Here is an 18374-nt window from a genome sequence, read left to right on the forward strand (position 1 = left end):
ATGCAGGGCTAAGAGTTAGGAGATGTGGGCTTTATTCTAGATCCTTAAAATTACCTTTTTGATAGGGTACTGCTGGGTCTTCTGCAGATTTAGAATTTTATAATTCTATAATCTCATGTATCTAATATCTTTTATCCAATCCTGAAAAAGACTGCAACTAGAATTATAACTGCTAGTTTGCAAATGATAAAAAACTAAGGCACAGGAAAATTAAGTGGTTTTTTTCCTGAGGTCACAGAGCCAATAAATGGCAAAATTGAATGTAGAATCCATGTCTCCTGACTCCCAAATAGTCTTTCCATTAGACATATAAAGTATTTGTTCTTCCTATACAATGGTCCCAGGTTTTTACTAGCTCATCATTTTCTTTAACTCTAATTATGGAGATCCTGGTCTTGAGAAATGACAATGCAAAAATGGTTCCATAGTGACATAACTTTGGGACACATTGTATATCATGTGCCCCTTCTTAGATATTCAGATTGTACTTTGGGATACTAAAGGCTTTGGAAAAAAGGGGAGGAAAAGCTTATTTAACTTTCTTCAGCTCATCACATCCCAGATTTGTATGACACACAGAAGCCTTTTTGTAAAAAGAATCATTAGCCTTTGAGGAACTACTTTTCCATGAAGCACACACTAGGAAATGCTTTTGGTTGTTTTTAAGGGAAAAATAAAAGAGAATACATGAAAGTTCTCTGAAATGTAAAGTAGCAACAATGTTAATGATATTGCTGTATATGTATATCTTAGCTATTACCACAGCTTGGGTTCAGTTGTTCAAGTACATTATTAAATCTTGTAAAAGTATTTAAATTATAGAGGTGCCTGGGTGGCTCAGTCGTTAAGTGTCTGCCTTTGGCTTGGGTCATGATCCTGGGGTCCTGGGATCAAGCCCTGCATCAGGCTCCCTGCTTAGTGGAAAGCCTGCTTCTCCCTCTCCCACTCACCCTGCTTGTGTTCCCTCTCTTGCTGTGTCTCTCTCTGTCTAATAAATAAATAAAATCTTTTAAAAAAAGTATTATAGGCAGCCACTCCTTATGCCCATGGGTCCTGTCCCCATGCTTTAATAAAACCACCATTTTGCACCCAAAAAAAAAAAAAAGTATTATAAACAAACCAACTGTCCTTCCTTTGATGTCTGTTTGCTCAGCCCTACCCTTTACCTCAGAGTTTAAGGGGCCCCCTCCAATATCAGTTATGCTTTATTTTCATTTCATTATGGATTAAATGGGAATTTAAACCCAAGCACACTTTTTTCCTACAAATAATTTTCTCTTTCAAACAACCAGTTTCGAAGAAAACTGTTTTGTATACTTGATCCTGCCTGCAGTATAATTTCTGATTAATCCAGAATTCTCCTAGAGTCACAAAAATATAGAATCACCATTTTCAGAGTATCAAAGCACAATAGAACTCTGCCCTCAAAAGATTTTTTTTCCAGAGATAAAACTTTATTTAAGGCATCAAGCAATATACTGAAAGAAGTGAGTCATGCACAAGTGATGTCCTTATTTCCATAATTGTACATTTGATACTCTCTGCCCTCTTAACAAGGGGGTGTAGTGAGCGAAGATGAGAAGCACACAGCTTTTATACATAACCATATCAATATAAGTGTTTGAGAAAGTCCTTAAATTTTGTTTTCCCTCTTTGAAAGGAATTTCGGTTTTATTTCAGAAAACCAAAACAAACTAGTTCTTCTACTGAGGATCAAATTTCTCTCCAGAGTTATTTATGAAATAATACAGCTGCCTTTCTCTTAAAAAGGATTCTTGTCTTCTGGAATTCCTTTCACCAGAGGATCCTTTCCAGAACGTTCTTCAATGTAGTTCTTTATTTCTTCAGAACATTTAGACACCTGTTGCCTCTGCAACTTCACTTCTCTGCAAAGTTGCTCAACTTCCATCTTCATCTTTTCCTTTTCTGGCAAATCTTCGATGTGAAGGGCCAGCGCTTTTGCCCCAGAACCGGGCCCGGAGACAGCTCTGGAAGTGGACAGGCTGGGAAAGCGGCACACCAGCCCTCAAAAGATTTCTAACTTTGATGTACGAGAAATTCCTTCACTAGATGAGATAATGAAAATGATTATAATTGTGCTTAGGGGAAACAGTGTAGCTTAGTATCTGGTTTGACAGTATTTCATAAGATGAGGCCTTCATTACTTTCTCCAGTGTTTTATTTTTTTTCTCCAGTGTTTTATTAGCCTCCGATCTCAAGAAAGGATATGGGTTATAAATTCATTGATCTGCATTCTCTGATCTTTGGCTGCTTACAAATACAGAATGCTGGCACTGAGAGAAACCTGAGTGAAAGAGACCTAGTTACCATTGAAGAAACCAGAGCCAAGAAAAATGAAATTAGTAGTTAATTAGGAAACATGGACCCAACCTTCCTGATTCTAATTTAGCCCTAGCTCCTTTCTACTGCACTGTATCTTTTCCTTTTTTACCTCTCATGTGCAACCATTTGTCCATTTGCTCCTTTTTCCACATTATAGCTCTTGTATCTTTTTTTCTTGTGCTACTGCTTAGACCCTCATTAACCATTCTGAATTGTTGAAAACTTTCTTCCTTCTCCTTCCTGTACCCATTCATGCCTTTTTTCTACCCTTTAATGTGTGAAAATACCATATGGCAGAATATAAAATTATATTTTTAATATAATTTTATATATTAAATATAATATAAAATATAATATAAAATAAAAAAGTCTGTCTTTACAGACTTTACTGTTTTAGTGTGGTAGGAGAAGTAATTTCAATAATTATTACACATGGTAGAATGTGAGTGATACAAAGTTCATACAGAAATTCAGAAGAGATTAAAAGAAGATACAACCAGAAGTGATCAGGAAAAGTTTTATTGTGGAGTAGCATAATCCAGTCTATTAGTCAGGACTCTTTCTCTTACAAATGACAGAAATGAACTTAAACTGTGTTTGATAAAAAGTGGTATTGAGTCACATATTGCAGACAGCTAGAAATAGAGTGATTTTAGGCATGGCAGATCCAGGGGGTTCACACAGTATCATCAGGTCTCCTTCTTTCCCCTTAAAAGTATTTGTTGAGAGAATGAGATAACTGGAGAGGCCAATTGGGCCAAGAGGGAAATTTGAGAAGTGGGAAGGGAGGGTGAGGTGCAGAGTTTACTACTGTCTCTTCCTCTCTACTTCCTTCCCATACTCCAATCTTTCCAAATTGTAAATTGTCCCTTCTGGCTCCCATATTACAGAATACCTTATTCCTTAGTGGTTTGGAATGTTTTCTTTCAGAGAAATTATGTATTTTTTTTAATAATACTCTGTACCTGGCAACGTTGTCTCTTTCCCTGTCCCTGCTTTGCCTTCACAACCTGAAAAGCATCTTCTTTTCCATAGTTAAAATGACCTGATAGCCATTCTTTCCGAAACCATTCCTATGAGACAGAGATTAGCTAATGTGTTTTGTTTTATTTTTTCCTACCCAGTCTGGAAAAGACCAAGCTAGTCTAATGCCTCACTTTGAAAGGCATTCCAGCGTTTCAAGGGTACTCCTGTATAGATTCAGTTCCCTTTTATCTAAGCATAATTAATCCTGGAATGAATTACTTAGAATTACTTAAAAGAGATGCCAAGATTTCAGAAGATAGAGGAAAAAAATGTTTGGGGCTTTATTTTGAAAATTAAAACTAATACTAAGAAAACAAACAGTAATTTATATAATCCCTTTAAGGTCTTAAGTGAACAAAGAGTGAATTAATTACTGAGGTTTTTGGTGTATTTTTTTTCCGCAGAAAATTGGTAATATAGAAATGTCTTTTACCTTACATTTGAACCTTCTTGATTTTCTCTTTAGTTATTAACTGACTCTAACTCAGTTTAGGTTCCAATCTGTCAATGGCTTTTGTGTTTAATTAAATGGTTCTTTCACATCATTTTTAAGGACTTCATGCAATTTTGTGTCTCTTGCATGATACTCAACTTTTGATGGTTTCTTTTGTATTTGCTTTGTATAATGGGATATTTAACAAAAGACTGACCAACAACATCACTGACTCTGGCCTGAGATAGCCACACTGTCTTTGAGGGCTATTTCACTGGGATTACTTTTTTTAAGTTTTCTGGTTATTAGTGAATATTTTCATGAGGTTGCAGCATTGCAAACTGGTAACTCTAGGGACCCTTATAAAGAGGACCTTTATTTTTATTTGTTTAACCCAGTCCATTTGCTCATCATCACTTGTGTGTGTATGTTCTGTGATCAACAGTAATCCTTTCTGCTCTGCACAGTTTTATCATAGGTCAGTGGCATAAGTGGTTCTTCCTTGAATCTTCCCGTTGTTTGTGTCTAATTCTAGCCAAGTGAACGTGAACTATGCCTGTAGTGGGATGCGGCTAACTTGGTTACTAGAGAACAAAAGAATGATTTTTTAAGAGGAACTTTTGTAAACTTTACAGTTTTCCTAGATTTGTATAATCTGAGAACCACACCATGGCACATAGTTAAGAATTTGGGGCACTCTTTCAAATCATTTTTTTTTTAAGATTTTATTTATTTATTTGACAGAGAGAGAGAACACAAGTAGGCAGAATGGCAGAGGGAGAAGTAGGCTCCCCACTGAGCAGAGAGCCCGACGTGGAGCTTGATCCCAGGACCCTGAGATCATGACCCAAGCCAAAGGCAGACACTTAACAACTGAGCCACCTAGGCACCCACTGGGGCACTCTTTCAGTTAGGGAAGGTCCTAGAGCAGCATTATCAGATCTTTCCTTCTATGTGGTATTCAGTTTTCATTGCTTATGGTTATAATGATGCCTTTATCATTTACTATCGGTTTTTTGAGTATTTTGTTAAAAACTTAAAATTCTCATAGAATGGTTGAACTGGAATGGATCTTAGAGGTGGTTCTCAGTAGTGTGTGTTGAGAAATACATGGTTATCATAAAGACTAGAAGTAGGAGGAGGTGCGAATGGTACTCCACCTACCCTTTCAAAATGAAGAGTTAGTACTAGTTTGGTTAGTGTCACAATGGTTATGCAAGTTTTAATTAGCCACTGGATGAAAGTGAATTTTTTTAAAATTTGAAAGCATATCCTTAATTGCTTTGGTTTATATTGTGGAAATATTTATTGTTTGAAGGTATTCAGATCCTTCAGTTATATAGGTTTTGTACTTGAGTTGCTGTTATTTAATAAGCCTTATGTTTTCTCTGAAGCCCTTCAAAAGATTGTTGCTTGAGTGTCAGTCTACCATTTTTATAATCTTCTTCACATGTTTCTTTTTTTTTCTTACAAAATTCAGCCTTGGAGAGAGCACAAGTGCACAGAGGGGCAGGCAGGGGGAGAGGGACAAGCAGACTTGCCATGGGACCATCATGGGACCTTCACATGGAGCTCGATCTCACAACCCTGAGATCGAAATCAAGAGTCCGACGCCCAACCAGCTGAGCCACCCAGGCGCCCCCAGCCTTTGCTTTTTTTTTTTTTTAAGATTTTATTTATTTACTTGACAGAGAGAGAGAGATCACAAATAGGCAGGCAGGCAGGTGGAGGTAGAGGGAGAAGCAGGGTCTCCGCTGAGCAGGGAGCCCGATGCGGGGCTAGATCCCAGGATGCTAGGATCATGACCTGAGCTGAAGGCAGACGCTTAACCAACTGAGCCACCCAGGCACCCCCAGCCTTTGCTTTTTATAGCTCACATTTTCTGTGGCATTCATGTTGGGTTTGTTTTGTTTTTGTTATTTGGGACTTTAGGTTTTTATGAACAGTAGAACTTGCCAGTCTACCTATACTTTAAGTCTTTCTGATCTATGTATATATGTATGTGTGTGACACACACACACACCACGCTGAGTTTTAATTCTTTCTTCTTGAGAAATGTTTTTTTGGCTATTGCCATATGTGTGGTATGGTGAAATATGTAACAGTCATCCTTATATTACATACTTGTTTTTCACTTTGAGAATATCTCTGGAGGATTGTCAGACTCCTCAGATGGTACGAAATTTCTAGGGAGTCACAATTAAATGGGAGCAGAGCACAAGGCCACTTTACTGTAAATTAAATTAATTTATAGTCAAATTGTATTAATTTGTTACATACTTTTCTACACTGATCCCTGAGATTAGGGGTCAAGAAACCTTTTTGCAAAAAGCCAGATAGTAAATAGTTTAGGATTTGCAGTCCAGGAGGCAAAATCAATGGTATTATGTAGGTACTTATATAACCATTTAAAAATGTAAAAAACTATTCCTCGCTCATAGGCTATAAAAAGAAGAGTTGGTGGCCTGGATTTGCTCTACAGGCTGTAGTGTGCTAATCTTGTTCTAGATAATGTAACAAAAATACTTAAACAGTAGCAACATTGTCAGTTTTTGAAGAGGTAACAAATGATATATATCTGTGTGTGTGTGTGTGTGTGTGTGTGTGTGTGTGTGTGTGTGTGTGTGTGAGAAATTCTGTGGAACATAACAGGGGTGTGTGTGTGTGTGTGTGTGTGTGTGTGTGTGTGTGTGTGTGTGTGTTTTGAATATCCAGACAAAGTGATTGGTGGTTGTGGTAGTGGTGAATATTTCTAAAATTTCTAGGGTTTTATTGCCTCTGTACAGAATGGAAGTTACTCACTAGATTAGTTGTTTTTCTCTTGTTTTTGTCTCTTCAGATAATGATACTGATAATTGACTTTTTAGGCAAATGTCAGATTTCCTTCATCTGAAATCTTGGTGTTCCCTTTGTTTTGTATAATCCAAATTTTTTTAAAAACTCCTCAAAATAGCAATATAAAATTGTAGCTGTAGTAAGTTGAACTAGCACATTAGGAGAGGAAAAGATGAAACTTAGGCAACCCAGTGGAGATGTGGCAGTGGGGCAGCTCTTTAGAGAGAGAAATCTGCAGAGAATAGCTGTGGAGAAGAGTCTGTAGAAAGAATCTGTGATGAGAGGATAGTGTGATAATGGCATAATCATCAGAAACGTGCATTGTTGCTTTAGTGAGAGTCTGTACTCTCAACCTGGGAATCTCTAGAAAAGAGTTTTTGTAAGGTAAATGTAAATTTGTTACAATTCATGTAATTTTCATGTAAAGTACCTTAATGGTTTGTGTTTGAGGAGTTTTCTGATTGGATATGCTATTCATCTTCAGTTTGCAGGCTCTCTTCTGTCTGAAAGATTTAAGAGAAAATGTAGTCCTGTATTTGCTATATGATGATTTTACATACAATGAAATATGCTTCCACCAAAGAATTCTCATCTTTTTTTATTTTCCTTACATATAAGCTAAAGGTCACAGGAAACTGTGCAGTCACTTAGTGACAACATTCAGTGCAGAGAGCATTTTTACTCTTGGTATATGTATGCAGGTGCATGCACACATGCACATCTGTATGTTTAGACAAGATAGGAACATAGTAAGTATAGGTTTTTGTTTTTTTTTCATTTTACAGAAAGGTTTCAGTGAGGTATCTTTTTAAAAATATAAGTATTGTGTTTGGGGTTTTTTAAAAAATATTTTTTAAAGATTTTGTTTATTTATTTGACACACAGAGAGAGAGAGAGAGAGAGCACAAGCAGGCAGAGGGAGAGGGAGAAGCAGGCTCCCCGCTGAGCAGGGAGCCCGATGTGGGGCTCGATCCCAGGACCTTGGGATCATGACCTGAGCTGAAGGCAGACACTTAGCCGACTGAGCCACCCAGGCGCCTCTTAAAAATATCTTTTAAACTTTATTATTTTTGTTAGCAATCTCTGTATCCAGCATGGAGCTTGAACCCGGGACGCTGAGATCAAGAGTCTCACGCTCTTCTGACTGAGCCAGCCAGGCGCCCCTATCTTTTTAGGTGTTTTACCAAGATACTAGAAGACATCTTCAGGTACTAGCATAGTAGCAGGTGTCTGCTTGTAATGTACATTTTCCCCAGAGATACAGAAGGGATATATAGAGATATCCATTCATAATTTTTATGTTGTGTGTACTCTCTCTGTTTATATCTTTCTTATAATCTCTCTCTGATTCCTTTGGTCAGCTTGCTACACTGAACAGTTTTAGGACATTGCAGCTCATCTGAACTTCCACACTGTTTTCCTTATACAATGTGCTTTTACCTTTCCAGTTTACCATGATACACTTGGAAAGGAAAACAGTGTCCCAACACATTTATGAAGGTGAATTTATATACCCATTAAAAAAAATATTGTTTCTCTACTTAACTCTACCAGTAAGGAATTTAAGGAAGTAACTGAAGACTTACTTAGGAATGTAAAATGGTATAGCTGTTATAGAAAACATTTTGTCAGTTTGTTATAAAATTAAATATGCAATTACCATACAACTCAGCAATTGTACTCTTGAACATTTATCCCAGAGAAATAAAAATTTACATGAATGTTAATAGCACCTTGTTTGGTAATAGCCAAAAACTGGAAAGAATCCACATGTCCTTCACTGGGTGAATGGTTAAATAAACTGTGATATGCTCATACCATGGAATATTATTCAGTGATAAAAAGGAGTAAATTATTAAACAGTGCAGAAATTTAAATGGATCTTGAGTGAATTAGGCTAAGTGAAAAAAAGCCACTTTCAAAAGATTACATATTGTATGATTCCATCTGTATATTACTCTTGAAATGGTAAAATTAAAGATTCAAGAACAGATAGTTGGTTACCAGGGGTTAAGGAGACAGGTAGATGTGGTTATAAAAGATAAACACGAGAGATCCTTACATGCTGATGGAACTGTTCTGTATCATGATTTGTGATGGTGAATACATAAAGCTGCACCTGTGATAAAACTGTATACAACTAAACATACACATGTGCATGCACACAACCAAAAAAAAAAAAAAACCCTGGGGAAATCTGAATAAGATAAGTGGATTGAGTCAATGTCGATATCCTAGTTGTGATATGGCGAGATGGGGAAATATGTAAAGGGTACACAGACTCTCTCCAGTATTTCATACTTCATATAAATCTACAGTTATCTCAAAAGAAAAGTTTAACTAAAAATACATATACAAATAGAGAACTGAATATATAAATAAATTAATTGAAGGAATTCTTGAAAATGTAGAAGTGTGTAGGTTAGGGATGACAGAAGGAAGAGAAGGGCCAGAGTGTGCAGAGATTATTTTTCTAGGAACATTTCTAATGGAAATCTGTACCAAAATATTCACCCTTGGAGCCTATTAAAACACTGAAAATCCATGTATCTTTAAAGGAAGAATGTCTCTTGAACTTTTAGTTTTAGGAAACCATACCACTCTAATGATATTAGCAAGTGAGAAGAATTTTTTTTTTTTTTTTTTAGTTTTTGATGTAGTGTTCCATGATTCATTGTTTGTGCATAACACCCAGTGCTCCACGCAGAATGTGCCCTCTTTAATACCCATCACCCGTCACCCCATCCCCCTCCCCTCTAGAAACCCAGTTTGTTTCTCAGAGTCTATAGTCTCTTATGGTGAGAAGAAGAATCTTTTTGTCAACATTTGTCCTTTGCTTTGTGTGCACAGCACTGTTGTACCTTTGGGCAGTAGTGAGTGGGTGGGGAACATCACAGGCCAAAAAGCTCTATATGTGTTCTTGAGGACATCAGCAACTTGAAAGCATCTAAAAATCAAACTAATCTACATTTCAGAATTGAGTATTTACATTGAAAAATATTGGCAAGAGAGCAGTATGTAACACTTGGTGCCTGGGGTGAGAGAAAGAGAGTAAGCATGTCAGAGAAAAATACTGGAAGGTCCCAAAGTTTATTGTTTAGTGGTTAAACTTCACCTGGGGCTGATCCTTGTCACCTTTTCTCCCCCAGAGATGCAACAACAAATTTTGTCTGGGCCTATCCTCACTTTTACTTGAGTGAGAAATGAGGTTTAAGGATCAGGTTGACTGCCATTTATAATCTCAATTAGATGTGAAAAATTCCTTCCCCTCGCTTAAAATGCTAATCCTACTTAGGAAACTCTTTTGCAGTTTTTAGATTTTCACTAGTCACAGGAAGCTGCTTCCACAAGAAGAGTTTGAGAATCTAGGTGAGGCTAGTCTGGTGGTGCTTGGGGTTAGGTATTTTAGGCAAACAGGTCCTTAGTGGAAGTTCTGGCTTGGAGTCGTTTGAGGTAATTGGGTAGAGAAAAGGGGAGGGTTCCTAGACATGGAGTTGAGAAAAAATATCAGTAGGCTAATTCATAACTTCCCCTGTGTTTTTAAAGTTTCTACCTAATTTGTCAAATTTTCCTAAGCTTTTAAAAAAGTCTGCTTTAAAATATGGGTGCAAAGAGCTAATAATAAATACAAACATACATGCCTCTGTGTTGTCAAAAATTCTGTCATTTGTGAAAAGTGAAAAACAAACATTGTAATTATGGATCTTTTAAAATCATAACTGATGCATTATAAATTTAAGGTTTTTTTAGAAATATTTTTTAAATGATTAGCATTAGAAATGTGGATGAGTCCTTAGGGACAGATTTTTTTGTATATGTGAAAGCTGAAGTAAAAACAAACCACCCCTTACTTAAAAAGAGGTTTAAGATGAAGTGGCTAAATCTCAAATTTCCCTTTTTGCTTCAGTGTGTCAGTTAATCTGGCTGTAGGGTATATTTATCAACTGTGAAGCCCACTGACGCGTGCAAAGCTGAGCCGAGTACAGTTTTCCCCAGTGGGTCTTCTTTCTTTGGGCATTTGTAGCTATGCTTCAGCGTGTGGGGTCAGCTGGGGAAAGCTAGAAGGGCTAAGATGTCAGCTCTTATAAAGGTACTAAGATCCTGTCTTAGGAAGGGAGTGGGGCATGTGATCTTCTAAAAATTCTTATTTCTTATTTCCTATGAAGCAGTTAACTGGAAGCATGCTCAATAATGATAATTATTGTAAATAGGACCATCTTGCTAAGTTCTGTGGTATTTAATGAATAATTCTGTAATTCTTTGTACTTGGCTTATGCTTTTCTCAGGTCCATAAGTATTTGTTCAGATTCTGTATTAAAAATGAGAACCTCAAAAAAAAAAGAATGTCATGCACTTAGATTAGAGACTAATATAAGAAAATTAGAGTTTTAATTTTTCTTATCTTAACAAAGTATTTTAACTTATATTTAGTTAATTTGAATCTGTGGCCTAGGTTAACTATTAACTAATTAAACTAGTTCAGGTTATTTAACCTATTGTCAAAAGTAGTATTTTAGGTTTTTTTGAGATGAACACTGAATACTATTGTATATCACAAATGAATAGAAATGCCAAAGGTAGCTTACTTGGCTTTCTGCCTTTCTTCATAAAAACTGCTAATTTAAGGTCATGAGATTTATTTAATGTCATTAAAGATTCTTATTTAAATAATTTACACATTACCATAAATCACAGTTGTACTTATGTCAACTGTAAGGAATTCCTATTCAATGCAAATACATCTCGGGTATCTAGGAAACATTAATTTGTGAAGGAGCAAAATTAAAGAGGTTAGAATGGCCATCAAGCTGCATATAATGTACGAAGTAATATTTTAAATCAAGATCCAAATGGTCCTGATATTTCCAATAAGAAAATACGTAGATCATTCAGTGTTGTAGGAAACCGGACTACAGAAATTTGGAAAAAGTAAAAATGACTCCTAAATTACCCAGCAAGTTATAAAGACATAGCTTTCTCAACATTGCATACTCATGTTAACATAACAATGTATAATATATCTGATTAGTGTCATAGTGGATTGCCTTGAAAGACAATGGTTCTAAGGGTCAGTAAAGCACACAGTGGCAAAGAGTTTATTAACATGGTCAATCTGGATTCCAAAAAAAAACAAGACTTTGTGTTCATCTCTTAAATTTTATTTTGAAGGATTCTGTTTTAAAGCACTTTATGTGTACCATAATCAGGCAAAAGGACCTTTCATTTGCCTTTGAAAGCTCTAGCAGAATACTGTCACAAATAGTGTGAAACTAGAAGACCCTGAATCTTCTTGGCTAGTATTTATAGTCTCCAATCTAATATGCATGACATTTTCTCTTTTTTTTTTTACATTCTTATTTTTTTTTAAGATTTTATTTATTTATTTGACAGAGAGACAGCGAGAGAGGGAACACAAGCAGGGGGAGTGGGAGAGGGAGAAGCAGGCTCCCCGCAGAGCAGGGAGCCCGATGCAGGGCTCGATCCCAGGACCCTGGGATCATGACCTGAGCCAAAGGCAGACGCTTAATGACTGAGCCACCCAGGCGTCCCTATGTTCTTATTTTTAATACAGAATCTAAACAAATACTTATGCACCCAAGAAACTGGAATCATCTTTTCATAGTGCCCATTACTTAATTTCTCTAGGACCAGGCTCTTAGGAATTTGATTGAAAATTTGTTTTTAATTGGGGAAAGTGAGACTCTTGTGTATAGGAAAGAAAAGAATGCAAGAGTTAGTAATGTAGCCTGCTGCCTTCTGTCCAGTTCCACAAAACCCTTTAAGAGATTCAGTCTGTCTTTATAGGTTGTTTGGGCTGGACCTAGATAGAATGGATGTGTTGGCTATTGAAAGCTAAAAATAGACTTGGTTCATCTCATACAAATGAGGAAGCTGAGATGTTAAGATTGAGGTACTTGGAATCCAGCCTCATTTTCAGAATATTCCCAACATTTATTGAGTTGTTAAGGGCAAGGGAAAAAAGAGTTGATGTGATAATAGGAGATTCAGATTGCAGTGTGTGGGTTACTGGGCTAAAATTGTCAACAGAAAGGTAGAATTTCAGTGAGTGAAGAACACATTTACATCCTGTCCCAGGTGCAGTGTGCATGGTCTTAGTCTCATGTATGGGGTCTTGAGGTGAAGGCATATTTGAATGTCATCCCTTTTCTGACTTGCTCTCATCCCATTCTAGTATTTTGGGTTTTGTTTTTAGCTTTATACAGATGAAGCTTACCTGTGGCAGAACTGGCTAGGGCTAAACTGACATGCTTCTGGTTGGCTTCTTGGAATGTCTTATTATTTCACCCTGGACATAAACATGGAGTAGCTGAATCCCAGTGAGTTTCAGGCCAAAGTCAATGAAAACATAGTGCCAACCACCTTTCTTAGGGATTTGTTGCAGGCATAAAAAAGAAATTTTGGATTCACTGGGGGATAGTGGCATGCTTATCCTTCCCTGAGACCTAAGAGAGGAAGGTAATTTATACTGAGGCCCTTGGTATATGCTTACTGAGGGAAGATGACACAGAGACAACTGATCAGCAGACCTTGGTAAGATTTCATGGTTTGCCTGTGTGACATAGAGGAATCTTGAGAAGGTGGAAATGAAGAGTTGTACTGGAAATTTTTCAGTCCAGAAACACGAATCTTCTGGCAGCTGAGGTCTCTAGCTTCCTAAGTTTGAGTAGGAAGCTTTGGGGCTCCGAATAACCTTTATGCCAAACTGGCCCTGTGGCCTGACTGTGCTTGAGTTTCCAGGTGATCTGACTTTCCAGTGATCTGACATCATAGTGCAAAGGAGCCAAGCTTCAGGTAGCTTTTTCAGGGATAGGCCCTGGATTAACCTTGTGCCTGAAGGTGGATGAGTTGGAGCAAAGAACACCAGCACTTGGAATGCCCTAAGATTTATCTGCTATTTGTGCCTGTGCATGGCCAAGCTGCAACTTGATCTCTATAACTGTTCAGATACAGAGGAGCTGCCCTAGAGTAGCTTAGATTTGCTATATGCTGGGAGTATAGCAGTTGAGATTCCATCCTTTCAGCAAGGCCTGGGTAGCCCTGATTTTCTATGGAAAACCAGTAGACAGGCAGTTCATTTTTGTGAAATTGTTTTGGTATAGCACAAATTCTAATTGTTTTTTCTGTAAGAGTTTTAATATACCACCCATCTCTTCTTATTTTATTGAATGCCTTCTATATGTTAAATGCTATGTTTGAGAATGTAGCAGATACCAAGATGAAAGAGACTATCTTCAAAAGAACTATTAAGGACTCAAGACTTTGTGCTTAATAAGCTTATAATGTAAATAAAAATAGAATATTGTGTAGACATTAAGTTCCATATTAAGCTATAGGAACACAGTGCATTTTTTCTAAGTGGGAAAAGAAAAATAAAATGTAAGCTCATTTAACTTAAACATGATTTTCAGTTTGAATGCTTTTTAAGTTTTCTGTTATGAATTTTACTTTTTCAAGACAAGAAGCTATTATAGATCTCCCTATATCATTGTCCGTTGTGCCCTATCTACAGGGGAAGGTTTAGGTTCCTTATCATGGCACTTAAGAATCTTCATTTTCTAGCTCTCACTTCATTGTTTTCATCTCCATCTCTATCAAGTACTCTTCACTCCTGGCATATCACAGCAACTCCTTATTTCTAGGACTATCATTCACTTTGCCATTTTTGCCTTTGTTTAATGCCATCGACTTTGTTCTAATCTATCAAGAATCAGTTCATATATGACCTCTCTGACTTCATATAGAGGCAGACTCTGCCTCTTTTATACTTCCTAGTACTTTGTGTGCAACTCACTGAGTTTTTTTAAATCATGTTTTATCATAGAGGGTTGGGTACACCTCTTTTTCTACTGAATTATAAATTCCCTAAGCATTTATTATTTATCTTTGTATCCATATCTTTTAGTATTTGCCTGAAACATAATAGTGGTACTTAGTAGTAAGTAGTTAAGGTGACATTTCTTGAGTGGCTTTCCCTTACCTTCCAAGAAAGGAGTACTACAGTTGAGAGACTTGATTGCTAGAAGATACAGAACAATCTTTGATAGGTAAATTTAGAGGTGAACCTGGCTATGGTCCCGACCTTGAAATAGAGTCTTGGGCTTTGGTAATGACCTTCTCAATAGGGATAGGAGACTGTAGTGAATGGGTTTAAATTTTGAGAACCATATTTAAGCCTAACAACTGAATTTATTTTTGTGATCCCTTTTTTTAAAATTTTATTATGTTAATCACCATACATTACATCATTAGTTTTTGATGTAGTGTTCCGTGATTCATTGTTTGCGTATAACACCCAGTGCTCCATTCAGTACGTGCCCTCTTTAATACCCATCACCATTGTGATCCCTTTTTGAAAGCATGTTTATCTCAGTAACATATTACTTTTTGCTGTTTGACATATGAATGTATTGCTTGATCTTTTATTTATTACTCCATCAGGAGCTTGGTACTTGAAGGGAACTGGTTATGACTGGCAGTCATCCCAAGGTGCTTTTCAGCCAGTGAAAAAATTATAGGCTATTTAACCTTCTGTAATGTTTACATAAGTAATTACGATTTTAAAGGGAGGTCATGGTGGGATGGGTGGGGCAGAAAGACTTAGCTTTTTAAACATTTTTAGGATGTATGAATTTCTCACAAATTGGTTCTAGTTTGACAAAATCTCAGTGTTGATCCTTCCCCACTCTTCTTCGCAAAGAGACAATGTTCTTGGTTTCATAATATAGTTGGTTGACTTTTAAATTGTTTTATGTCTTCTGGAACCTTTATGCCTTGTGCTAGTAAGTATATACTGAGTTGAATAAATGAATGAGTAAAAGCTCTTCCTTATCAAACTCAGAACTAAAATAAGGGGAACAAAATGCAAAGAGGAACAAAAATTGCAAATTAACCTGGAGCATCTTCATTTTGCTCTGTATATATTGCATGACAGTTAAAACAATTACCAGCCAGAGTTAAATGTCTGATTGAGCTTTGGATTAGGCTGATAATACTTTGAGCTTTCAGATTTATTTCTGTAGTTTTAGAAGTAAAGATTCTTTTGGAATCCATTTACTTCATAGTGTGGGTAATGGTTTTCCACCCTTTGTTTCCCCCACCCTTTTTAAGGAAAGATTGAAGAAAGTCAAAGGTTAAAAGTTCTGTTAAAAATTACAGTTTGGTCCCTATTGATATTCACCACCTTTAATGCATTTCATTCACATATTTAAGAAATGAACTACATGAGCAAATAAATGAAACAGGTGTATTTTCTTCTAGATGTTAGCATCTGATCAAGGTAAATTAAAAATTCTATAATTTCTAAGGTTTTAAAATCAAAATATATGGTTTTATAGTTATTGTGAAATCGGCAGTGACATTGGTAGCTTATAAGCAACTGGCTGTCTTTACACACTACCATGGAATCTATTTTGAAAATATTCAGAACCTGGTGGAGATGTGGATTATACTGGAAGAAGTTGTGACCAATAGAAATGACTTAAAAGAGCAGGTCTGTAGGCAAATTCTCAGGAAAGGCTGGTCTGTCTTTGTCTGAATTTTGATTTTGTTTCTTGTTGTCTTATATTTTACCAGTGATTGGTTTGGGTTAATAAGCATAATCTGTCAGAATGGTAATGTGTTATTAAAACTTAGTGAAGTTGGATTGCTTAGTTCCTAGGAGAGAAGTTTGAATTGAGGGAGAAGGGAATTCAGTTATTTGGAGGTGTAATAGACTGTGGATGACAAATCACTGCAGGGATCTATAGTAAAGAGTTGTGCACCCAGGGCACCAGGTGAGCAGAGGGATGCTAGATGGTAGGAGAGGATTATACAGTGAGAGGCAAGAAGATAAACTCCTCCCACCTATACCCAGAAAAGAAGGGGAAAATGCCATTTTCCTTCTCACTTCAGTCCAATCACCAGGCTACTATTTACATAGGACCTTACTGTGTTGGCTTCTGTTCTGTCTCTATAACATTATCTCATTTAATCCTCAAGAAAACTTGTGAGGTGTAGGTATCCTTATGCTCATTTTACAGATGAATAAACTGAGGCACACCAAGGTTAAATATTTTATTAATACTGTTAGTAGTGATAGAGAAATATTGGTCTTCTTGACTCCCAAGCTTATGCTTTTTAACTGGCATTATACTAACCCTGGATTCCACGTATGAACCTTTTCTCATGTACAAATAAATTCCAGGTTCCTAATAGGACTGACTTGTAAATAAGATTGTGGGACTCAGTGATTCACAAGTTATGTATTATTTTTTTTACTCTGGCAGATATTGTTGCATAATATTTTCTAAGTATGGATTTTCTTTTAGTAATTATTTATTTACATGATACATGAGAGGTATACAATCTCGTCCTCTGAGAGGTTACACTTTAGTATAATTTATATAATAATTGCCATTCTCATTTCATTTAGACTGCTGCATTATTTTTTTTTCCTACACAATTTAATCACTGGGAGACAGGTATTTTGTTTAGTTGTGATCAAGTTACTGAGAAGAAACCTGGGGACAGAATGATGAAGTAAAAAATCGTAAGAACTTTTATTGACTTCCTTTCCCAGGTGTGAGTTGATTTGAGTACTAAGTTTCCAAATTTTCATTCTTTGGCATCAGTGTCAAACTGCTAACCATGCAGGTTTATTATTTTTAATGGCAGTTTTGCTGATGAAGAAAAATAGAACTAAAGTAGGAAAAAAAATACTTTATGTTGAGACTCAACTGTCAGCATATTTAAAATCCAATAAAATAAAAGAGGTAGAAAAAAAGCATATCAATTCCTTCTTTATTGTAAAAATCACATCTTAAATTAGGTATTAATAACTTTGATAGAAAATGGTCTATCAAATTACTATAATTTTAAGATCTGTCTTGAATGAGCAGAAGAGCTACTTCATTACTATAAGTATAAAAGCTATTTTCCTGAAGTGTGACTGATGTCATACTACCTTGGTTTAAATTCTGGCTCTGGTTTCTTTAATTTTTTTATATATAAGTGCGGATAGTAATTATACTTAAGTTATAGGATTGGTTTGAGAATTAAGGGACATACTGCAAAGAGCTTAACATAGTACCTGGCACATTGCTAGTACTCAATAAACATCGTTATTGATGAATTAAAATTTGTAGTAACATTTCTCTTAATTTTGGATGAAGATCATTTTATTTCAGTTAGAATCCTGCCACTCTTAATATGAGAACTATTGTTAAAACAATTATATAATTTCGGAAGTGGTTTTATGGATCACAAAAGGCGTAGGAAAGCTTGCAGATATTTTAAAAACCTCTTTTTATTTTGTGAAGAGATCGTATTCAACTAAATAATCTGTCCACTGGAAAAATAACAGGGAAGGCATATTATACTTTTTTGTTGATAGTTTTATTATTTTTGTCTTTGTTCTATCAATTCTTGCAATGTAGAAGGTTTGTCGTATATTCAGTACAGTGATCAGTTTAGTTAGTTCTGCAGTATTTAGGATGAGGCTGCTCGGCCAGGATGTATTTGGCAGTCTGAGGAAGGCAAGCCTCAGTGTTCATTCAACTCCGCCTCCTCTCCATTGTGTTCTTTCTAAGTACAGACACAGCTTGGTCCCCTGGCAGTGACATACAGCAGACGTCAATAACAACCTTTGTAAATGTTAAATAAAAGAGCAAATTGAAGGGCAGTGATTCATTAGGAAAGAATTTTGTCTGAGCAAATTAACTCTTATTTCTGTTAACCC

At 36.2% G+C, this 18374-nt stretch overlaps 2 protein-coding genes across 7 annotated transcripts in view; one reads left to right on the plus strand and one right to left on the minus strand.

The window, feature by feature from the left end:
- The window catches only part of TCF12 (transcription factor 12), a 373813-nt gene that overhangs the window by 189151 nt on the left and 166288 nt on the right, over positions 1-18374 (plus strand). The gene's annotated exons all lie outside the window — the stretch shown is intronic.
- Positions 1763-1915, minus strand: LOC113908830 (guanine nucleotide-binding protein G(I)/G(S)/G(O) subunit gamma-11-like). Its single transcript, XM_035727890.1, has one exon. The coding sequence runs from the start codon at positions 1913-1915 to the stop codon at positions 1763-1765; it is 153 nt and encodes a 50-aa protein (XP_035583783.1).

Source organism: Zalophus californianus, chromosome 6 (genome assembly GCF_009762305.2).
Source record: "Zalophus californianus isolate mZalCal1 chromosome 6, mZalCal1.pri.v2, whole genome shotgun sequence".
NCBI lineage: Eukaryota > Metazoa > Chordata > Mammalia > Carnivora > Otariidae > Zalophus > Zalophus californianus.